This window comes from Leishmania martiniquensis, chromosome 35 (assembly GCF_017916325.1).
Source record: "Leishmania martiniquensis isolate LSCM1 chromosome 35, whole genome shotgun sequence".
Lineage (NCBI taxonomy): Eukaryota > Euglenozoa > Kinetoplastea > Trypanosomatida > Trypanosomatidae > Leishmania > Leishmania martiniquensis.
This window is the reverse complement of record NC_090170.1, coordinates 414,349-438,068: the sequence shown is the minus strand read 5'-3', so window position 1 is coordinate 438,068 and position 23,720 is coordinate 414,349. Positions and strand designations below refer to the sequence as shown.

Below are 23,720 nucleotides of genomic sequence, written 5' to 3'. Positions count from 1 at the left end.
ACGGGGTGTACAGCTGTCAAACATCACTGCAGAGAGCGAAAAGAGAGGAGACAGAAGAGAAGAGGGGAAAAAAGAGGCGCACAGAAGAGGTCATGAGAAGCGCGGGAGGCCGTAGCGAAAAAAGAAACGAGAAAGAAAAACAAAACGAAGAGTGTATGAGAGGGCCGACAGCAAAGAGGAGAAGCCGCTCTTACTTCAATCCACGCATACGCACACACACACACATACACACACCTATGGGCGTACAGAGGAACATACATCTATTCACATCGTCGGAGAAATGCACGCGTGCGAAGCAGTCGAGGCACCCCTGACTGAAAAAAAGAGAAGAGAGGGAAAAAGGTGCGCCGCCTAACTGTTGTTCTGTTGCGTGCACTTATCTTTTGGGTTTGCTTGTTGGCGTTGCGCGTGTGTGTCAGAGCGCATATGTGTATGAGAGAGGGGGGCAACAGAGAGGGAGGGGGGGAGAGGGAGAGGTAGAGAGATGGGCGATATGGCAGCGTCTGGGCACTCAGGCACAGACATGTGGGTGAACGAGAAGAGAAAAAAAGGAAGAGAGGAGAGGAGAGAGGACAGCAGAATTGGCGAAGAGCACCCACAAAAAAAGGGCGCAAAACGGAAAAAAAAAACGATAGCGGCCGTCAACAGAGCCGACGCAATGATAAAACAAAACGAAAAAGCAAAGGGGAGGAAGCACGCTGTGGAAAATGACTGCAACAACATCACCCATTTCACGTGTATTCGAGTCGAAACGGCAAGGAGAAGAAGGCTAACACGACGAAAGTACCTCCCCTTCCTCCCCGCTCTCCCTCACACCCACCCTCACACAGGCTTTTCGATTTGCCATGGATAGGTGTATGCGTGTGTGTGTATGCGCGTGGCAGGATAAGAAAAAGCAAAGAGTGCTGTTCGATCTTCACCCGAGTGTTCGTTTGCACTTCTTTTTTTTCTCTTTCTCGTACCTCTTCGATAGTTGGAGAAAGTTTGTGGGAGGGGAAGGGGGGCCGATGTGCACCGACATATATACACTCTTGCTTCATCTATACGCAAAATTACTGGCACTAGCAAAAGAAACCAAGCAAAAAGGAAAGAAGGCAGAGTACGCGGGTAGAGCCCCGACAGAAAGAAAGATAAAAAAAACGGGAAGGGACCACCTTTCCTGCAGCTCTACCACTGTTGCTTCCTTCCCCCTCCCCGCGAAGACGACGAGAAAAAATGAAACAGAGCATCTGAGCTGTTTGTTCGATATATATATATGTGTACATATATATATATACATTCCCTCTCCGTGTGTGTTTGTATGTGTCTATGCGTGCAGTTCTTTTTTTTGTTGCTGTTGTTTCTTTTGCCTAAAAAAACTGTACATGTGCACGTGACACCTTAAAGCGTGTGGGTATGCGCGTCTGCGTTTTACCAACGGCGATGGATCACCCCTATCTGCGCACCGGCAACGCGGCAGACAGTAAAACAAACAACACAAGCATGAGGCAGCATGCGAACAGAAAGGAAAGGACACCAAACGAACAAGGGAGGCGGCAACAAACGACAGCTCTGGGTGAAGGGGAGATGGACAGGCAGGCGGAAAAAAATGGGGAACAGGGGGAGGGGTAGATGGCGAAACGCTCGAGCGATGGAGTGCGGAATGTGGGGTAGAGACTTCACACTGGAGGCAGGCAAGAGGATATGGGAAGCGAGCAACAACAAAACAGAGCAAGAAAGAAAAGATGCTCTCTTGCCGATATTGCACACGTATCCTCCTGCATGACGACTCAAGCTCTTCTTCCATTTTGCCTGTCGTGCGGCAATGCAACAGGCAGAGGGGGAGGGAAGGGCTCCTCTCTCACACACACACACACTCTGCCTTTTTGTATATCCATGTGTGACAAAAATCACAGAAGAGGCGGACACGCACCGGTGAAGAGAATAGGAGAGGTCGACTGTGTGCATGGGTGTCGGTCAGTTCACCATGTCCCGCCTCCACGAGCACTGTTGTGCACGCACAACCTATCCTTCTCCTCCATATGCGCGCACCTCTTTCTCTCATCCTCCAGCGACGTATCTTCGCTCAGCTCTCCCCCCCACACCCACATCGCGTTGCCACTCCTTCGAAAAAGCCTTTGTTCGCAGTCAACGGTCAGCCGCTCTGTTGGAGTACGGCTTGCTCATCGCCTTTTCTTCGTTTCCATTCCTTTCATCCTCCCCACCCCCACCCACTTTGCCTTTGCTTCACTCCCGTGTGTAAAAGCTTTTCCCTTTCGTTTCAAGCAGCTTTTTTTCCTTTTCACGCCGTCGTTGGTGGTCGGCCTCTGCGAGCCTGAGAAAGGGCGCCGCTCTACGCCATTCGAACAGGGACAAAAAAACAAAACCAACAGAGAAAGAGCACCAATCGAAAACGCCTCCCAACCGCGCTGACGCTCTTGCAGTGCTTCCCATCCACCGCCCATACCCAGCGGTACCTCCGCTTGCCCCTGCGCATCGTTCGTGCTTGTGACCGCATGAAGGAAGGAGATGCCCAGGGTAGGGGACAACGCGTGCAAAGACGAGGGGAAAGGGAGAGGAGGCGACACTGTTCCACCTCCACGAGTGGCTGTATCCTTCGCTCTTGAGCTGACTTGAGAGACATCGCACAAATGCATAGATGTATACATGAAGTGCGCACTCAAGCGGCAGCAACGACCCAGACATACACATCTCGCACAAATGAGCAGTAGACCCTCCCCTTCTTGGGCGCTGCCAGGCCCTTCACCGTCTCCGCCACCCCCCTCTTGCCCCGCGTCGGCTTCACTTTGCGTGCCTTCCATGAGAAAGGACAGAGAAGGAGAGAGAGGGGGGAAGGAGGAGGAGGAGGCGAGCCGAAGAAAAAGAAAGGCGTGGTGGTGCGGGTTAGGGGGCGAGAAACACACACCCCCTAAACACAAAGGCACACACACACACACACAGACAGAGAGAGAGAACAACGAGGGGATAATCGAAAACAAACGAGGAGGAGAGAGGGCGTCAGAAGGCATCTAAAGGACAGAAGAAAGGAGAAGAGGTATCACACCGTTGCACCAACGCATCTGCGCGTACGCAACAGATAGAGAGAGAGAGAAATCGGGAAAGAGCGAGGAAGAAAAAAAAGAATCAGGGCGAAGCCCACGAAACGGAGTTGAGAAGAGGAAACCAACAGCAAACACGAAACAAAACACCAGTGCGAAGGCAAAGGCAGAGAAAGAAAAGAAAGGGAGAGGTGTGTGTGTGTGTATGTATGTAAGTGCAAGTGTGGAAAGGGGTGGGGATGGGGAAAGGAAGCAAGAGGAGGGCGAAAAGAAAACGCAAAGGAACCTGAAAAAAAGAAGGACAATGAAGCGACGAACGCAGGATAAAAACATATACCACAGAAACTTATGCGATTCGATCCCGCAAACGTGCCTACACCCACACGCCCCACATATATCTTCGCACGAGATGACCGACCACGGGGAATAGACTGGAAAAGCCGCAATCAAGAAGAGAACGGGGAGAGAGAGAGACCAAGAACACACACATACACACACAAGCGAAAGTGGAATCAGCAACAACGGGATGAAGAACAGCAAGGGAAAACCACACACAGGGGTACACACGCACACACATACGCATACACATCCACGAAACAGAGAAACAAAATAGAAAAGGAAGCAAAAATGCAGAGAGGGAGCGCGCCAGGGAAGCGATAAGGTCGCAGGCCCTCTTTCGTCGTCGTCTCCCTTTTTCTTTTGTATTTTGGCTGCCATATGTCCCTCCTCCCCTTCGCCCCCACACCCCTCACGCGTGTGCTTATATGCCTTGAAACTCTTCTCCCCTGCCCTTTGAATTCTTTTTTCTTTTACGGGGACGGGAGGCGGTTGTGGAGTGGGGGAGTGTGTTGGCGCGGAGGGGGGAGGGGGAGGAGGAGGTGAGGGGGGGATGGGCATGTGCATGCATCCAGCGATGCGCGTGCGTGCGCTCGTGAGATCGGGTGAGACAGAAACACATACACACACGTACATACATACACAGATATGCAAGCAGACACACGCAAGCGCATTGAAAAAAAATCCTGCGTCCCTCCCGTCTTCACCCTCAAGAGTAGCAGCACTTTCTCCTCGTTGGAAGGGAAGGCAGGCAGCGAGAGGGGAGGGAAACAAGAAAGGAAAAAAAATGAGATGCGAACATTGTCTTCTTCCTCTTGACACACACACATATATATATTTCTTTTTTTTTTGGTGTTTTCTGCTGTTCTCTTCGTAATTGTCACCTTACGGCTCCATGACCATCGCCGGAATGTCGGAGTTGCTGGGGAGTTCAGCAGCCGTGCAGCGCGCCATTGAGCGGTACGCTGCACTGGCCGAGGATTCGCCGTGACCGTACATGACTTCCTCACCGCTGTAGCTGCTGGAAGAGGTCACCGTTTCGAACTGCTTGCTGCACTGTTGGTGCGGGTACTGCGAACACTTCTGGGTCACCGAGCTTGGCACCAGCGGCAGCATCATATCTGACGAAGGGAAGTAGTAGTCCTCCTGGGGAGGCGCCAACTCCTGCTCATACCAGCAGCCCTCCTCGACCACCTCATGGTAGACTGGGAACAGACGCGCCGCGGGGGGAATGAGGTCAAGGGCGTATGGGTTGTGCGTGTAGCACTGCGTCATCGCGCCCTGCAGCTGAAACTGCTGCTGCTGCTGCTGCTGAGCAATGGACACGGACTCCTGCTGGGGGCGCTGCCGTAGATTCTGATGCGGATGACGACCGCGGTAAGCTTCGTTGTTTTCCACATTCTCCTCCGTTTCATATGCGCTGCGGTGGGACGCGACACATACTGTGTGACTATGGCTGCGATCGTGGTTGTGCTCGCGGGCCGCGGCAAATGCGGCGCGGCGCTTCGCTTGGTTCTGCTGGCGCTGAAAGTCTTTGATCGCTTCCTCAGTGATCAGGCCATCGCGGACGTTATCATCGCTGGTGCGTAGTTCTTCCTCACCGTGAGCGAACATGCAGCGCACATCATACGGACACTCGCCCTTTGCCACGTAATTCTTGCACAGCTTCGTCTTGTAGCGACCAGCGAGGATGTGCTTTTCCTCCTCGTTTGTGTCGCCGGACGTGTGGGAGGTGCGCTTATGCTGCTCCACGGCGCTGCCGTTGTGCTTGGACATCGTTACGTGAGACTGGCTCGTCATCGTCCGCCCGCTGAGCTGTACCGTCCAAGTAGAAGGTGCAGGTGGAGCGAGACCGGCTATGTAAGGGAGGCTGTCTGTACGTATGTATGCCTGACGCTCTTCACGACGACACAAGCCTGGCAGTAAAGGTAGGGTTAGGGGATGGGGAGGCAGGGCGATGCTCGGACGGAGGAGAAAAAAAGCCTATAAAAGGGAAGAAGGGTAGCAGTGAGGATGCCTGTGGTGATTCATCGAAGCTGCATGTGTGTACGTGTGGGCGGGCGCGCGCGAGAGAGGGGAGGGCGAGAGAGAGCGAGAGGGATCAATGTTGAAGTGCGAAGCGGTGGAAAGTGTTGGACATGCGAGTGAAGATCCTTTGAACCGTAGAGGCGCTTGCACCTGCGCGGACGCGCTCGGGTGCGTCACACGTAGGGAGGCGCAGAGGGAGAGATCGAGACATCTTCGGCATAACTCGCGATTCATTGGAGCTGCTTTCCCTTTGTTGTGTGTATGTGTGTGCTTTTATGCGTGCGAAGGTCGGCTCAGCTCTCTGGCGGTGCTGAAGTCGACGAAGATGGCAAGAAAGGTGTGAAAAAAGGAGGAGGAGAGGGAGAGAGGCGTACACAGACACGGCAACATCTGCCCCAATCCACAAATCTGCACAGGAGCCCAGGAGCCCCTCGTGTACGGCACGCAATCAGGAGTAAAAAAAGGGGTGGGGGGAACAGCAGCATGAAAGGGGCGTGACGCTACCGTTTCGCATGTACATGTGTCTGCGTATGGCATCCGCAGCTCTCGAAGAGTTCTCTTGGACCTCCTATGGCGTCCCCTTGGGTTGGCTCTCATGTCTCTCCTGCTTGGCATCCTGATCTATACGCCTGCTAACGATCGGCCTGCATGCCAGTAGGAGCTCATGGCCCGGTATTGTCTTGTAGCTCATCTGCCTGATGACCGCCTCGTGCTGTGGGCACAGCTCCATTAGCTGCGCCTGTGTGAAGACCTCAAAGTCGCGGAAGTCGAAACCGGGACTCACGATGCAGCTCACAAGTGAATAGCCCGCCCGCCCATCCGCATCGTCCACGGAGCAGCCAAAAATGGCCCCAGCAGGAACGGTGTACTGCAGAACTTCGCCCCTCTCAACACATGCTCCAATGAGGACACGGTGATACACCTCGTACTGCGGCCGTGCATCTGCGCTGTCCCTCTCCTCTGGTAGGGATGCGCGAGGCGGCACGGTGATGCAGTCTTCATCATGTGCATCCTTAAGTATGACGTGCACCTGCAGCGGGTCGCCGGCGTGGTGCAGCCACGTCTCATCCGAGCAGAGGCGGTGCAGGTGAGAGGGGCTTTCCGGGGTGCAGAGAAAATAAATGGTCGTGTAGGCGCAGCGGCTGCTGCCCTCCTCGTTCTTAACTTTGTGCGCGCTGTGCGCCACCTCAGCATAGTAGCCGCCCTCTGGGTGGGGCACCAACTTGAGGTGCCGAATCCAAAACTCTGCCGTTCGTTGCTGCTGCGTGCTTGCCGGAGCGGCCATGGCTGAGGCAAGGGGTGGGTGGAGAAGTTAATGTTGGTAGCCGGGGGGGAGGCGGGAAGCTGAAAGGGATATCCTTGCAAGAGAAGGACGAGCTAGCAGTGGTTCAGCCAAGCGGAAAGGCAAGCGAGCAAGCGAGATCATCATCTTGCTCCACATTCGACAAAGAGTGGGAAGCCGCATAAAAAAAAGCAGACGAGAGAGAGAAAGGAAAGATACCTGCGACGACTGGCACTACAGCAATCATCTTACCCACCCTTTTCCTCCTTCCTGGTGTCACCTTCTCGCCTCCGCTACATCGCCTGAGTCCTTCCCTCACGACGGTGCTTCATGAAAAGGCCCGTTTCTGCTTGCGACTCTGCGCCGCCGCACTGTCGACGCGCATGGCCGGAAATGCCCCTTTCTTGAAAGCTTTGCTGTGCGCACAGATGCTTTTTCTACATGCCCATTCCACCATACAGCAGACGAGTTGAGCTCCACGCTGCCTCTGCATCTGACCGGTCACGCCAGGCCCCATCGCGTGCGCGCGAGGCAGCCGCGCAGGCACACGTTTACAGCGATGCGGCGGGGGCGCTGTCTGTGTGTGTACGGCCCCTGTCTCAAGCGCTGCTCGCCCCCTCGTCAAGCAGGTCGCCCTCCCCCGCCCGAGCCCAGCACCTGGCCGCCTATATCCCTGGCGACAAGTCACTCGGACTCTGCCATGACGTGGGCACTCGGCCCGCTCATTTGCAGAGGCGTCTCGGCATTGGCCGGGGAGGAGTAGGGCTGCTGCTTGGCTTCCCCACACACCGAGTGAGCTGCCACACCGCCGAGACACCACGCGCGGAGCTGCTCCTCGTAATGAGGGAGGCAAGTGAAAGAAGAGGGCGCAGTGGACAGCCTGAGTTACGATGTGACGAGGAGGCGGGTGGGAAGGGTTGTACGGAGGTGCCAACGGCGCGGGCACTGAGACACGGAGGCACAGCAGTCGAGAGACGCCAGCTGCATCAGACTTCCAAAGGCTTCGTCGAAGGTAACGGATTTTCCCCTCCGAAGCACGCGGTGTGTGTGTGTAAGCGTGTGTGCACGAAGCCGAAACGAGGGGGAGGGGGGACGAGTGAGTGGCAGTGACAGAGGAGGTGGAGGTGAAATCGAAGCGCTGTCAGCGTCCCATGCCATGCCGCATACGCCACTGATGGAGTCTCGAAAGCAGAAGAGGCTGAGAGGAGGAGGTCCCCCCTTTTTTCGTTTGCGTGTTTCGCATTCCTCCCGGCGAGTGGAGCGACCTTCAAGTCGCTGTTTCAACCAGGCTGGTGAGCTAATGGAGACAGAACAACACGAACAAAAGAAAAGGGACGCGCGGTGCTCTTTTCTTTGACCGCATATGCGCAAGACACACACACACACGCGCGCGCGCGTTTCTTTTGTCGTTCTCTCCTCTCCCCTTTTCTCTCCTTCACAGTCACGTGAGATGGGCGGGCCCGCCTCCGTTACTTCGTTCCTTCGAAAGATGACACTGTAGAGGGTATAGACGACAGGGACAACGGCAAACAGAAAAAAATGACACGCTCACGTGAGGGGTGGGGTGGGGTGGGGGAGGCGGAACACTCTTGAGGGTGCGTGTGGTGAGGGAGACAGCGATTGCCTCGAGGTGTGCACGCATGATCGTTGCGTTCCGATTTCCTTTTTTTTCTTGTTCACCGTTACTGAAGCAGTTTTTTTTCTTTGGTTTCGTTTCAATTTTGTTGTCAACTCCTTTGCGCACTCCCTCCCTTTCCAATTCTTTTGTTGTGTTCTCCGCACCTGCTCTCCGGTTCGCCATCGCTCCGTGCGGGGCCGTCTTGCCGATCGATTGTCTTCTGATGGCGCGTATACGCGTACACCGTGGGGGGGGAGGCTGTCCTAGCGGCTTTTCGCATGCGCACATTTATAAATATGGATAGATAAATAGAGAGAAAGAGGCCCCCCTCCCCCCAGGCAGGAGGAAGCGCACGGGGGCAGAGGAGATAAGAGAGCCCGGCAACGACAGCGAATAGGTGAGGAAAAAAAAGGGACACACACCCCTACAGAGATATGTATACCTGAGCGCGTGTAAGCGAACTGCGTGTAGTGAAAAAGCGAAGTGTGCGCCTGCCACGACACTTTAATATGATCAAAAGTTTCCAAGGAGCAGAAATGCTTCGTTTTTCTTCTCGCTTTCGTATAGCCCCCTCCCTCCACGCCTACCCCGAGTCGACTGAGGTCGTTTCACTTCCCACTTGAAAAGATAGTCTATGCCAAGGCGCTGCTTCGATGATTCCTTCTCAAGCTTGTGGCATCTTTGGCTTCCCGCGTGATCGTTGTGCTGTGGCGCTGCTACATAGCTCACCGGCTTAGCGGAAGCGCCACACGACACGCATGAGAGAGTAAAAAAAAAGAAGCAAGGAGGTCGTCGATAGCGTTGTGGAGGTGACAGCGCATCGCAAGGGCCCGAAAGAGGAGTGGCGGGTGATGGTGGTGGTGGTGGGTAGCTCACAGATGGGGCAGTGCGATACGCATTCACAGACCAACACGCATCGAGAAGGCATCGAAAGGAGAGCGAGAGTGATATATTCGAGACCAGGGCACGGAGGATTGCGTGTGAAACGGGGGTGGAGCAAGATGAGGCCGATACGGCAAAGATGCCGAACCGAAGATCGGAACCACCATAGCAAAATAAAAAAAGGAAACGTACGAAGGCTAAAGCAGCCCCCCCACCCGATGACACTGAAGAGGGAGTCCTGATCGGTGCGCGCAGGGCAGGGCACTCACGCCTGCAAACATACACATTGCCCAGCACTGCCATGCCCCTTCGCCGCTGCTCATGCGTTTTCGACCTTTGTGAAAAAAAAAAACGAAGGCGAGCGGACGCACACGCACGTAACCGAACAGTTACGCAGAGAGAGAAAGGATTGAATATGAGAGGAGTGGGGCGGGGCGGAGGAGACACTAACGCGATCAAAGAAAGAAGAGTCAAGCGAATAAAACACAAAAGGCGCCCATCCACACCGGACGCCATCGACACCACATCGCTGAAACCACAGCGAGAAGGGTAAAGCGAAGGAGGGGCACTTACGCACGCATCCGAGATGGAGAAGGCGTGGGGGAAGGGGTGGGGCGAAGCTTACAAAATAACGACTAACGCACAGGAAAAGAAAAGACACAAGCAAGACACCCGCAGGCACAGACAGTCACTGCATGGCCAGTGAAGTTCTGCGGCTGGATTCGGGGAGGGGAGGGGAGGGGGAAAGAGCTAATAGAGACGGGAAAGGAAACACACACGCATGGAGACGTTCATATGAGCATTACACAGCTTCGAATTACCAGTGAAACTTGTACGTCATACATAGCGTGGCCGTCATTACACATACATTCGTGCAAAGGAAATTTTGTGTCTGCTGCCCGCCAGGCTGCATGCGCACTTAACCGCCCTGTGTACACTGAAGGCGCCAACAACGGCGGGTTCATGCCGCATCTCGACAGCACCTGCAGCAGGTGTTGGCGCAGCTCTTGCGGTGGAGAGACGTAGAGAGAGAGACGGGTAAAGGAGAAATAAAAGAAGGCAGAGGGAGACAGATACACGCCAAGGCCATCCAAGCGCCGGCATACATGTCTCGACCGCTCCCCGCATTCGATGTATTAGTGTGCGATCGTGCCGCTTATACTGAGAGGCCACACCAGCAGGGATAAAGTGCGTACTATACAAGAGAACAGATGTGCGCCTATTCAACGCTTGTGCACGCAGGCGAGCACGGAGCTGCCTGCCCGCTCGGCTTACTGTTTCACTGGGTTGGGACGCGCCGAGGCGGTCGAACGGGCGGGACTAACTCTGGAAGAACAGACAGTGTGCATAACAGGGGAGAGAGAATCGTAAAGCTGATGAGCTTTTCCTTTTTACCTCACAGGAAATGGAAACACGAAGCGACACGGACAGGTTGGGCGAAGGGTGGCACGCCTCCGCTGAATGGAAAGGACGAGAGAGGTGAAAAAAAAATGCCCCCCCCCCCCCCCAAAGCGTGTCACACCGCCGATGAGCCCGAGAAAAAGTGCGTGCTGAAGACAAAAAGGAAAGTACAGAACGCACAACGGAAAGAAACGAAAAAAATATTCCCTCCAAACGACACGCAGTTCTTTCTTTCACTACCCTGCCCTTCCTCACCCACTGACTTGGGGAAGAGAGACGAAAAAGAGGAGGAGAAACCGAAAGAGCTGGTCGTCACCCTTCACTTCCCATTCGTACTTCTTTACTAGAAATGCATTCCTTGCGCTAACACCCTTTTTTCGTCCATGTCCCGGGCAAGGCGTCCACCGTACGGTGCGCCACCGCCTCGCCATTCCTCCTTCGCTCTCCTTCCCCTTTTAGTGTCTTCTGTCAGCTCACTTCACCTGCCTGTGACCGTAGGCGCACACATGTGTCATACGAAGCGGCTTGTGTGGCACATGCGCCTATGTGCGAGCCGCACACCTCCGTCCTGGCTCAGGTGTGTGTGTGTGTGCATGCACTATTGGTTGACCCATCGCTGCAGTGTACGCACGCCCGGTGCTTCATCTTCATATACGATGCGACGAGAAGAGAAGGTAAGAGAGACGCTGTGGGATGGATGTGCACAGGGCCGGAAGGGGGTGGAAGGCGAGGTAGGAAGCAGGACGCAGAAGTAGCTGCAGTCACCTTCGAGACTTGAACGCATACGTACACACACACACAATCAAAAAGTCCACACAAAGGGCATCGCAGAGCTCGCAGAAGAGGCAAAAAAAGGAAACACCTCCAATCATAGATGAGTAGTGGTAGGGGTGGTAGTGGACGGGCGCGCGCGCGAGATAGAGAGTGGTACTCACAAGTGAATCGAGAGTAGGATGGGTGGGGAGGGAGTACAGATCGTTTATGCCCTATTACAACAACGAAAGGAAAAAAAAGAAAGCGACCGAGGAGGAAAATGAAGCCGAAAACATATGAGGGGAGGACTTTTATTCAGTAGCCGTTCGAGCTGTCACCTGCGAACTTCGACAGTGACGCACCAACACACGCGCGCACCGTTTTAGCCCCTTTTCTCTTTCCCAGTTGCGCAGCGATGCTGCGAGCGCTGCGGACGAATCGTGGCTGTAGAGGCAGTGATATAGCGACAAGAGGAAGAGGAGGGAGGGAAAGAGAGCTGCCCTTCTACCTTGAAAGGAGTTCTTTGGAGCAGCCGCAAAGAAAAAAAGCAGACACTATCAGAAAGAGGAGAGAGCAATCACACACCAACGAAGGCCCTCATCCATGCGCATATATATACACATACATTTGTATACAACATGTATGTATATATATATATGAACCGCAAGACGAAGCGCGGTAAGACAGAGGGGCAGGACATGGAAAAGAAAAAAATGATACAATGATGCGATCGGAAACGACAGACACAAACTAGCCAGGGGTGTAATGGAAGAGTCACACCTGCGTGACGAGTGGCTTGGGAGGGGGTGAGCGATGGGGCAAGGGGTGCGACAAAGGATGGCAGGGACGCAAAAAGCAAGTCAAGGAGAGGAACTCGTGTGCGATCCACTACCCGATGCTCACAGGTGCTTCTCTCTCCCACACCCACTGGCGGCGTGCGGTGGTGCCCGCACCAATGCTTCAAAACCACACACACACACACGCTAAGGCGCAAAGCACAAACGTCGAGACACAGAGAAGAAACAACAACGCGACGTGAAGCGCTCAGCCAATTTGACCACCACCCACGGCTTCTTCTCGTGCGCCCTGCCAACACTCCCTGCAAGTACACATAGCTGTGGCTGCGGTGGTGAGGTGTGCGTGTGATGGGGGGGGAGAGGGAGGAGGAGGACACCTACAGTGATGCACAGGTGTGCACAAGTGCAAAGGAATACATCTGTACAGGAGAGCAACAGACGCGTATCTACTGACGAGTACCGTGTGCGTTCCTCGCCGTTTTTGGTTTCGAATTCGCTGTGCCTGCAACCCCGTCATGAGTGCCACGAGTGTGCGTCGCCCTTCGCATGCGCGCGGTGGGCATCAGACAACGTCAACACGAGAAAAAAAGACCACGATTTTGGCCCACCCACGAGAAATGTACGCGCAGACACACTTTCCGGTCCAGAAAGTGAAAAGAGAACGCGCCACAGAACCAACAAAACAAGCAAAAATAAAGAAGACTTACGTGGCGAACAGAGACGCTCAGTCGCACCAATCGGAGTGATTTTGTGCACATGACGACTTCTCTCTTCGCTATTGTGCCTTGTCTCTCTTTTCGAGGGTTCGGGTATCGCTGGGCATGACCAGTAAAGGAAGACATTAAAGGCAGAAGTTGCAGGACTTGCCTGTGCGTGCGTGCGAGGTAGAGAGACAGGGGGAGGGAGGAGCTTGAAGGGCGGCCTGACCCTCCCGCGTTCCAGTGCGATAGCTGCCTGCCCGTCCGCTCTTCTTTACAAGTAGATTGAACTGTAAATGCTGCATACACGTATGTGTGCGGCAAGCGAAGGGCACCCAACCACAGGGCGCCTGCACACGCTCAGAGAGAGCGAAAAGCCCAGTTGTTGAAGCAGAACAACAGGCTGAAACCCAACGGCTTCCCCCCTTTTGTGCGCCTACACCAGTATAAAAAGTGATGAGGAAGGGATCGGGAGGGGAGGCGATAAGACCCTCGGCTTCATGTTCCTCGAGTGAACATACGTGTAGAGGTAGGTGCCGAAAGAGCAAAAAAAAGCTCTAAGCAACGCTGCAAAAAAGGGGAAAAAAGAGATTCCACACAAAAAACCACAGATCTCACCACCCGGCGCGATGCAACGAAGAGTATGAAGAAGAAAAAGGGGGAGGGGGAGGGCACAACACTTTGTTGGCAGAGGAAACGTGAGGCAAGAGCACATAGACACAAAAAGAAGGCAGGCAAACGACGCGGAGAAAAGGGGGAAAAATAGTGCGAAGTACACACATACGCACGCGCACACACCACACACACACACAAACACACCGAAAAGAGAAAAACAACGTGACGTACGTGAGCAGGAGAGAGGAGGGAATAGAATGATGAATGAATAGAACACACAGACACAGACACAGACACAGGCACAGACACACATACGCAACAGCCTAGGCGAGTGGGGAGTCAGAGGGGGAAGGCCTCCCTCTGCCCTCTGACCATCCTGAGTGTGCGCTACCATGCACACCTGCGGTTGTCTGTGAGGCGAATTCGAAAGAGGAATGCACGAGAAAGAGGAGGCAACGGAGTTGAAAAGAGGGCGAGGAACACACACACACATACACACAAATCACATCACATCACCGAGAAAAAAGTGAAAAGAAGACGTGGCAACAGAAAAGGCGAGAGGGCGGGTGACAGTTGAAGATAACATGCTGAGCTGATAGTAAAAGACGTGGGAGAAAAGCATAAGGAGAGAGAGCGGAGGCGGAAAGAAAAAAGAGGTGAAGCCGAAAAAAAACAAGAACGAAGTGGAAAGCGAGAGGCGGCAGAGCACGCACATACACACACATACACATCATCACATACATACTCACTGTGATGCACCATGTAATGAAAAAGGAAAGTAAGAAGGGGAATGAAACGCGGAGCCGGCGGTACGCAGAGAACCGTCAAGAGCGACGCTGGCAAGAAATGTATATATATATTTTTATGTCACACCGATTCACTAGAGCACCATCGCCAGGCAACGAATAGGAATCATAAGAGCCATAGTCCCCCCTATTCGTATCACAATGGAGTGCTCAAAGGCGAAAGGCAACACCCTGCAGGAAGAGAGGGAGAGAGCGTGTGAGGGCTCGTGTGATGGTGGTGGTGGTGAGGCTGAGGGTTGTGCAAAGAGAGGCAAGCAAGCGCAATGGAGGCGATGGAGGGGGCATAGGGTGGGTGGGTGGGTGACGGGTGAAAGATACAACACGGAGGCGAACACCCAGTCCCGCCAAAAAACGCACACACACACACATACACAAAGCAAATCCGCCGGTAAAGAGCAACTGGATCTACCAAACGGAAGAGAGCAAGAGAGAAAACAAAAAACCAAAACAACAACGACAGCGGCGGGGAGCTGCTGCGGGGGGAAGAGGGAATTTCGCATGGAGGGCATTTCTGTTCCTTTCTCGCGCGTTGGAGTCGCATGAGTCTCTCCCCCCTCCTCCTCCTCCTGTTGGTACACAGGCGGTTTGCTCTCGCGCGAGCGGCTTCTGCTTGACACACCCACGCCTCTGAGAGGCGCGCGGATTCAGGAGGAGTTCCCCCAGCTGCGGCACGTGTGGGCAGGCCATCCGCACACATCCACCGTAGCGCATGTGGGCATCCGTGGAGACAGCGAGTTCCCCCAAAAATAACAACAGCGTCATCTTCCAAAGAGCGCCGAAGTACTCAACGATGCGAGCACTGTGCGCGCGTATTGCTGGGCACAATCAGCATTGGTGTCTCACGCCGAAAGAGAGAACGCAGAGGGCAGAGAGGCGCTGACAAAGGAAAAAAGCACGAACAGGTACATCCCAGACATCCCCCAGGGGTGCACGCGCGCGGCAGGGGCCGGGAACGCGGCGAGAGCACCCCGCATCGCACCACCGAGTCTTTCAGACTCCAGCGCGGAGTGTCTCCGTCCTGCAGCATGGAGTAGCGCGGCGTGATGCGACGGAGCGTGGAACGTGGCATACATGCAGGTCAACGGGTCTCTGGGGGCCTTAGCCTAAAGCCGGTTGACTACTTCCTCTTCCGGCTCACCCGGCGCGTGCGTCTAGATGACTCGCTGTTTCCCCGAACGACAGACACCCCCCCGTTCGCGCCCTCGAGCAGGACCTCGAGCTCGGCCCCGCACGGACCGCGGCGTGCCACAAACCCGCGGCCGTCGGGTGCTGATTACGCCGCATATATCTGAAGAGGCGAGGGCTTGGGTAGAATATGAAGAGCCCGTCGGGTCCATAGCCCTAGTTGGCAGAACGCAGCTCGTCATAGACTGCCCGTACGCAGCTGCACTGCAATAGAGCCACGTGAGTGCCGCTGCGGGGCGCACGTATTGGTCGACTTGATCGTGAAAAAAAGAAAACGAGACGCTGAGAGAAGAACACACACAAAAAATATGTATCGTTGCTATTTGGCCCCTTGTTTGTTGCGATCACACACTCTTCTACCTAGGCGGGAGCATGCGTGTGCACGTGCGGGCGCGTCCTTGTCCGTTCCCCTCGATCACTGAAGCCCTTCGACTTGGCCTTCCTCCGGAGTTATTGAACACTTAAGCCGCTTTACGCAAGTTGACGAGGGCGAAGATACCGCGCGAATGCTTTGAGAGAGGTGCAGGACAGAGTGCGACAGGTATATGTATATGTTCTCTGGAGAGGCGAGGCGATATGGATACGCGAAAGGAGTAGGCCTGACGGAGCGGGAAAGGGGACACCAAAGAAAAAAACACCGCGAGCACTACACCAACAAGAAGGCACACAAAAGAGAGGGGGAGGAGTGAGTGATTGAGTGAGACCGAGAAGCACAGCGAGGGGAAACACCTACGCAAAGAAAAAAGGGGAAAGCATGAAAAAAACAAAGAGAAGAGTGATGAAAACAGAGCACCCCAGCACCCCGACACGCAAAAAACGAAAGAGGAAAAGAAAAGCGGTAGAGACGCACCATGTAGAGCAAGGGAGAAGGCATTCTCAACGAGGAGTGCATAGACGCTCGCTTGTGAGCACATGCGGAGACACGAATTTGAGAGCTGCGTATATCGGACAAAGAGAGAAGCGAAAAAGAAAAAGAAAGCTAACGAAAACAATACAACGAGGCCTAAGAGCGCGCGAGAGAAGAGGGGGTGGAGGAAGAGTATTTGATCCGTAGCTCCTCCGCTTTTCCTCGTCCCATTCCATGAGTCCGCTTGTGTCTGTCCATGTGCATCTCTTCGTGTGCTTGACTTCTATGTGCGCGAACGTCGAGGACCGTCGAGGTCACTTGAAGCGAGCTGGTGAATCATCGTTGAAGGATCTAGCTGGCCCACCAGTGTAGCCAGTGGGGTAAGCCGGCACCCCAGCGTTACCGCCGTTCGAGGCCATGACATTGAAGTGCGGGGACTCCAGGAAAAAGATCTGCTGCTGTTGCTGTTGCAGTTGCAAGACGCCCGGCGTACCAGTCGGCATAGCGAAGAGCATCGGCTGCTGTTGATAATGCGAAGGGAGGGCATGGAGAGACTGCGGGGCGGCCCCCAGCGGTGCGCTGGATGGCAACATGGCAAAGGTCGAGCCAGCAGGGGCCCCATTCACTGTAGAGATGAGAACAGGCTGCTGACCGAGGAAGGCAAACTGCTGCTGCTGCTGTGGATGGTACTGCGGGGAGTGCTGCGGCTGCAAAGCATGGTACTGCGCCATCGAGTTCGACGAGGTGCTCGTCTTCGTTGGAGTCGGAGGTGCCAGGGAGGCGGCAGTCATGAGATGCGCACTCGATGCGTGATGCTGCGAGGCGGCAGAGGGGAAGGAAAAAGAGGGCTGCGCCGATGACATGCCTCCGATCATAGGCATTGCGGGTCTCTTGCTGTTGTAGCCCATCTGCGATCCTCGAGGGCCGCTGAATTTGGGAGGCCCACCGCCGCTGTTGTTCCGCGCCGCAGCCTTCGTGCTCGCTTCAGCTACAGCCAGCTCATACTCTTCCACAAGCTGCTGCACGTTTCGTTCGATGTGTTCACACACGAGCTGCGAGGCCGTCGGGCTGCCGTCCTCAGAGTTGCTGTTGTTGGCACTGCCCTTCTGTGACGTATAAAAGGCGAACTCGCGGTCGCCGTGGGCAAAAACGCAGCGGTGCTGATATGGGCACCAGCCGGACTGGTCGAAGTGACGGCATCGCTTCGTTTTGTAGTGCGAGACCGCGTTGCTGCTTGGTGTGGTGCGGGCAGCAGGCGCCGCCGCGTTCGTTGGCGTGCCCATGCTCGACTCACTTGCGCAGCCGTCACCCTTCGCGAGTTTGTGGCTGCTCGGCGGCGCCACGGAAGGAGGTGCTGGGGCGCCTTGAAGGGACTCTTGATTCGAGAGCGGCTGCCACAACGGCGACGGATCTGCTTCCGGATAACCGACCGACGCGATGGTGGTGCAGCCGGGAGAGCGTTCGTTGGTGCCACACTGTGAGCTCGGCTGCCCGGTCAGGGACATGGCATTGACACAGTTGACGTAGGCAAAGCTGTCACGGCGGCTGCCTTCGAAGCTTGCCACCTCGTGCGCCTGTTCCTGCAGGGATCTACTTGACAGGGGTGGCGTGTCCATGGCGAGGGGCCGGGCTGCGCTGGTGTTGGCGATTGGGCGCGCTGAGTTGCCGACAGCGTCCCGCACAATCTGCTCAATTGCTGCAAGGCCGTAGGCATCAGTGGCGTCGGCTGCAAAGCCGTCACCGGAGACGTCTGGAGAGGGCGACTGTGATGACGGCTGCGTGGGTTTGCCACTGACAGCGCGCTGAGCGCGAAGGCCGCCCATTTTTTCCTGAAAGGCGTGGAAGGTGATCGAGGTCGTCTCGGATGAGGCTGATGACGACTCGACGGTGCTGGTAGGGGTGACCATTGTCGCGCAGGAATCGCTGCAGTGAGACATCTGGGGAAAGGGCGGGAGTCGGAGAAAGAAAAATAACACACACACACACACGAAAAACAAGTCAACAGAGAATCCCAAAGGGAGAGAGGAGAGCCAATAGAAAAGGATGCACAGAGACAGTTGTGAGAAACCAAACCAAAACACAAGCGAGGACACAGATGGAATAGCGGTGAAAGGGGTGGTGTGTGTGTGCGGGTGGGGTGGGGTGGGAGGAGTGCCTTCGATCGTATTCTTTGGGCGTACCGCAACGATGGAAATGCTTCTTTTTTTTTCGCCCTTTAAAGAAAAGTTATGTTTGCTTATTTTTTCCGCTTCGCTTTCGCTGCTCGTGGGTATAAATGCGTGTATGCGGATGCGCCTCTATGAGAGTCAGAGGCAGAGGGGGAGGAGGAGGAGGCGGAGGAGGGAAGATGAAAAACAAAGAGAAAGAGACGACAGAGAAGAATAAAATATGAGGAAACGTATCGAGGCGGGGTACCCGCAAGGGGAAAGGGAGAGAGCGCGCACAAAATCTCAATGGTGTGAAGAGCTGCAAAAAAAAAACAACAAGAAGAAGATGGAAACTGGGTTAAAACGCTTTTGTTTTGTTGTTGTGTGCGTATACTCCCTCTCTTCTTCCGTTTTCGACGGTCTTCTACGCTTCGTACGCACGCACACACACACACACACGCACTCAAACACACAGCGCGTAGGGAGAGGAAGGTAAAGAGAGAAGAGGGGCGACTCACAGAGGCGAAGCGACTTGGTCGAACAACAAAAAGAATGAAAATATGCAGACAGTCACCTCAAAGGTTTTTTCTCCTCCGTTTCTTACGTACGTGAGAGTGGATGTGACCCGAGAAAAGAAGCCGTATTGGAAACGCAAAGTGAGGCAGAAGGGGTCAGTGTGTGTGTGTGTGTAAGTCTGATTGTAACGCAACGCTTCACAGACTCGGTGCGTTTTTGTTTTGTGGGGGTTTCCGGGGATGCGCCGCCGCAGGCAAAATACGCTCACACTCACAGGTAGACACGAAATACACAAGAGCGTGCGTAGAGAGGGAGAGGGAGGAGGAGGAAAGGACGAACGAGAAGCTAGAAGAGGCGAGAGAGGGGAGGAGGGGGGTTCCGTAGAAGGATTACCACCACCACGGCTACACACGCCCAACAACACAGAGGGAGGAAAAAGAAAAAAGAGAGAGGGAGAGGCTGACGTGAAGTAAGTGAATGAACGAAGCAAAGAGGAACAGAGGAATCAAGATAGAGAGACAGAAAGACGTGAAAAAAAGCAAAGTCAGGCTGGCACGCAGTAAGAGAGGCACTTTCGTTTCTTTATATACCCAAAGAGCGTTAGAAGCGACAGAGGAGAGCGAGCAAATATGTACACACCTACAGACAGAGGCGACGATGCACTATTTAAAAAAGAGAGGGAGGGGGACGTGGAGAAAAAGCAGAGCGATTGTGAAGGGATGTGAGGAGGAGGAGGACGGAGGGGCGGGGGAGTCAATGATATCGATTAACGGGTAAAAAGGAGAAGTGGGCTTCTCCTAACAAACGAGAGGGAGAGGCGAACGCGGGGGAGGGAAGAGGGAAGGAAGTGAGAGGGGGAGAGCTTCCGAAAAGAGCGAGAGGATACACACACACACACTCGCTCGAGTGATCTCTAGAGGCAGCAAGGGAGGTTGAGAAAAGGTGGCGAGGAAAACACGAAGGAAGGACGCGTAGACGAAATATTGAGGTACGACAGGCCAATCAGGAGTTTTTTCCTGCTTTACGCGTGCTTGCTTGAAAAGGTGCCTTTGGTGAGTCTTCTTGCGCTGGCGTCGATGAAATGAGCTGCCTAAGCCTTTGCGGTTTACGTATTCTGATGAATGCCTTTTCTCTTAATGTTTCCGGCACCGTTTTTGCCGTTGTGGGGGGGGGGGCGCGGCGATGACGTTCGTATCTGCGACTTTCCCCTTATTAGATTTATGACCACCGTGACAGGTACACGGAGAAATCCAAGTTTCCTCTCCGGAGTGTGCCCCTCCACCAACGTGTGTGCGTTTCACACGGCCGTATTCGCCTTCTCTTCTCGGCCTTCCTGTAAGGAAGAAGGAGGGAGAGGGGCACGCAAGATGGGCAATGAAGCCCTCCCCCCAAAAAACAGAAAAAAAGAGCAAAAAAGAATTCGACACAACGTGAGCAAAAAAAAGGGGAGTGTGCGTATATGTGTGCGTGTGAGGGGGATCCAGGGAAGAGACGACGACCACGTCTACCTGTCACGCGGGCGGGTGTGAGGGTGCGAGGAGGAGGACAAAAAAATAACAATGAACACTGTCGCTGGTTTCCTTCGCAGTGGTATGGTGATGCTTCTCCCACTTGCTTAGAGGATTGCCCAGAGGTTTCCTCTTTTTTTTCTTAGAATACACTTTACGTTACACACACACACTATATATATATATATATTTGCTTGCTTCAACGCTCTGCGTGACCCGTGCAAGCCTCAATGATGGCGTACGCGCGTTCCGAGAGGCAGAAGAAAGAAGAAAGGAATTTGGGAGAAATGAGTGGATCTATGGGTTCGCACTTGCGCCCAAGGAGGAGATGTAAAACAAAAGGACAGGAAAGTGGGAGAGAGAGAAAGAAAACACTCCTCAGACACCTTTGCTTCTTTTTTTTTTAATTTCCCTGTAATCAAAAAAAGACTTTCCCTCACGCATGCACACACACACACACACACACAGGCACGCACGAACGCACGGAGACAAAAAAGGGACGGAAAAAATAAAATGCACACTGGGAGAAAGAAACACACACACACAGAGACAACAAATGAAAAAAAACCGAAAAGAAAGAGAGGGGTGATATTATTATGTCGAAGTCGACGGAGTGAGCGCTTGGAGAAATAGCGGAAGGGGTGGGTGGCGGTGTTCGTGAAACAGGAGACAGAAGTTCGGGTTGAGAAGGGGCCAGAAGCAGAGCAGAGTGGAGAAGGCAGATACAAGAGAGGAGAACGGCCTTTTCTTTGGCAAAAAAAATAGCCCGCTTGCTACTTCGCTGTTTTGTCTGCTATCTTTTTTTTTACCTTTACCCTTTCCTCGCGATCTCGCTATCAGTGCGTACTGTTCTTCTTTCTCTTCGTGTATTCAAAGTGTGAGAAGCGTGATGGTATACGGCGCTCGTACGCCTGTGCTCGCCGGTCGGCCTTCTCAGCTTCGCCTCTTCTTTGTCGTTGTTCCTCGCCTTTCTGTGATCTGTCCGGAAGGAAGCAGACGAAACAAAAACAAAGTACGACAGAAATAGAAGGGGGGAGTGCGGAGCGGTGGGGTAAGGAGTGTTGCGTAGATGCGTGTGGTGGTGGTGGGACGATTGTATTTAGAGAGGGGAGGAACACTTGTGAAGGACAGAGAGTCACTCACACACGAGACGAGCGCTGCGACACTAAAAAAAAACAGGAAAACAGAAATTGTATAGATGTCGGCGACGTGATACGTGCGTACGGCGTGTTTTATTTGGTAAAGAGTTGCTGCACAACAACAGTTCAGGAAATGAAAGCGGAGCGAGCGAAAGAAAACAAAACACAAGAGGAGGAAAAGAGAGAAAAAAGAGTGGAGACGAGAGCACCGCAGCCGTCCAGACGAAACAAAAAAAAAGTAACAAAAAAAGACGAAAAACAAAACAGAAAGGAGGCGTGCGGGCGAAGAGAAAGCTGAGAGAATACAACTGGAAGGGCAAACACATACACAAAGCGAAAAGAAAGTGCCCCCTTTTTTGTCCAAGTGGAGTTTTTTTTATTCTTCGTTCGTATTCTGTCGCTTGAGCAGCCCAGCGCCTTTGTGCGGGGGTCTGCGAGGGGAAAAAGGCTGTGAAGAGCGTGCGACTCGAAAGAGCGCCGCTTCTCCCTCTCTCTTTCTTTCCGTTTCTCCGCCGTGTGTTGTCGAGACAGCCCTCCCTCCGTCTCTAACAGATTGACGCACAAGCACACACAAAAAAAAACGGAGAAAAAAGAGCTTCTCAAACGTGTGTGTGTGTGTGGGAGAGGTGGTGAGGAGGCGGAGAAGGGCGAGGAGGGGGAGGGGGGAGGAAGCTAACAATAAAGGAGGGAGAAGAGGGATACACACAACTACACGAGTTGTCTTGCACTTCAATCTGGAGTGAAGAAGCGACGCTTGCGAGAATCCTTGAGCGAGCGAGGGAGAGAGGATTTTTTTCTTTTGTGAGGGGTATGTGGGCGTGTGCGTGCAGAATGGAGAGAAGGCGCAAGAGGAAGACTGAAGTGGATGTAGTGCCTCTGATTTTCATCATGTGGGTGGAGAATGGGGAGAGAGAGAGCCACAGGAGGAGGGCGGCGGCGGCGAGTTGCGGATGACGACCACGTGCCCGCGTTTAGGTGAGGAAACGGGTGACCGCAAAGGAGATGTAGCCAGAAGGAGGAGGTGAGAGGAATTTCATCAGGTGTGTTTACACCCGCGTCTATGCGAATACGCCTACGTGGCCACCTAGCACCGCATTCGAGGGTGGAAGGGGGCCGCGAGAGGGACCCTCATTCGTCCTTGAGAGGGACCGACATACCGCCCACCTCCCAAGCACAATGCAACCAGCTGCCGAGGCGGTCGAGCCAGGTTTTGTTGCCCTGCGCGTCGTCCGCTTCCATCAGGGTTGCCGTATTGGATGCAGCATGGCAGGAGCGGGAGTCAGGCTGGCGAGGTGACAGTGAGCGATGCCGTCTCCAGACGCAGGGGGGGAGGCGACTACTTTGGGCGGATTGATGTCACCGCTCCTCCCTCTCTAGTTCTCGCATCTCCGCCTCGTCAGGGGCAATGGAGAGGATGAGGGCTAAGGGAGGGCGACACGCCGTTTCCACCCGATTTCGCATGGATTGCTTTAGAAGACGTGGGGAGATCAACGGTCGGCGAGCCAGCGTAGAAGATGGAAAGAATGAAAGGAGCCCGGAACAAACAGAAGAGAACAAACAACAAAAAAGAAACGAACAAAGACAAAAACGAGGAGGAAACACTAACAAAAAAAAGACAAAAGGGGATGATGAGCCGTTGATGCACGCGCGCACGCAGTCTCTTTCCTTCCTCTTTTCGCTTCTTCCGTCTTCCTTCACCTGTTGGATATCCATCACATTTTCTATGGTTCTTTTCTTTCTGAGAGGGAGGAGGATGAGTGGGGGGGCAGAGGGGGGAGAGTGTGGGAGAGAAGGTGTCTGTGATAGGTGTGTGTGTTGTGTGTGTGGAAGATGAAAATCAGAGGGGGGACAAACAGAAAACAACAACAACTGCGCGATAAAAGATGGAAGACAACGCGGAAACACACACACACACACACATACCTACCACTGAGGAGAGGAGAGATAATAGAAGAGCCAGGCAAGACACACAGGCAGACACGCACGCTTAAACACACGAGAGCACCGCCAAGAAAAAAACGAAACATAACATAACGAGAAATCGAGAGCACTGCCGTACGCCCTTTTGCGTCTTTCCTTCCTCCACAGCTTCGTCTATCGCTCCCCCTTGCTTTCACTACTCAC

At 53.9% G+C, this 23,720-nt stretch overlaps 3 protein-coding genes across 3 annotated transcripts; all 3 read right to left on the bottom strand.

Annotated features, from left to right (window-relative positions):
* Nucleotides 1–4,259: 4,259 nt before the first annotated feature.
* Nucleotides 4,260–5,174, bottom strand: LSCM1_00857 (uncharacterized protein; the record flags this gene model as incomplete). Its single annotated transcript, XM_067318490.1, has 1 exon — nucleotides 4,260–5,174. One exon carries the CDS (start codon nucleotides 5,172–5,174, stop codon nucleotides 4,260–4,262), a length of 915 nt encoding a protein of 304 aa, XP_067174595.1.
* A 796-nt stretch (nucleotides 5,175–5,970) lies between these two features.
* On the bottom strand, nucleotides 5,971–6,687 carry LSCM1_00856 (uncharacterized protein; the record flags this gene model as incomplete). The annotated part of the gene is made up of 1 exon (XM_067318489.1): nucleotides 5,971–6,687. One exon carries the CDS (start codon nucleotides 6,685–6,687, stop codon nucleotides 5,971–5,973), a length of 717 nt encoding a protein of 238 aa, XP_067174594.1.
* Nucleotides 6,688–16,600: 9,913 nt separating this feature from the next.
* Nucleotides 16,601–18,223, bottom strand: LSCM1_00855 (uncharacterized protein; the record flags this gene model as incomplete). The annotated part of the gene is made up of 1 exon (XM_067318488.1): nucleotides 16,601–18,223. One exon carries the CDS (start codon nucleotides 18,221–18,223, stop codon nucleotides 16,601–16,603), a length of 1,623 nt encoding a protein of 540 aa, XP_067174593.1.
* Between the last annotated feature and the right edge of the window lie 5,497 nt (nucleotides 18,224–23,720).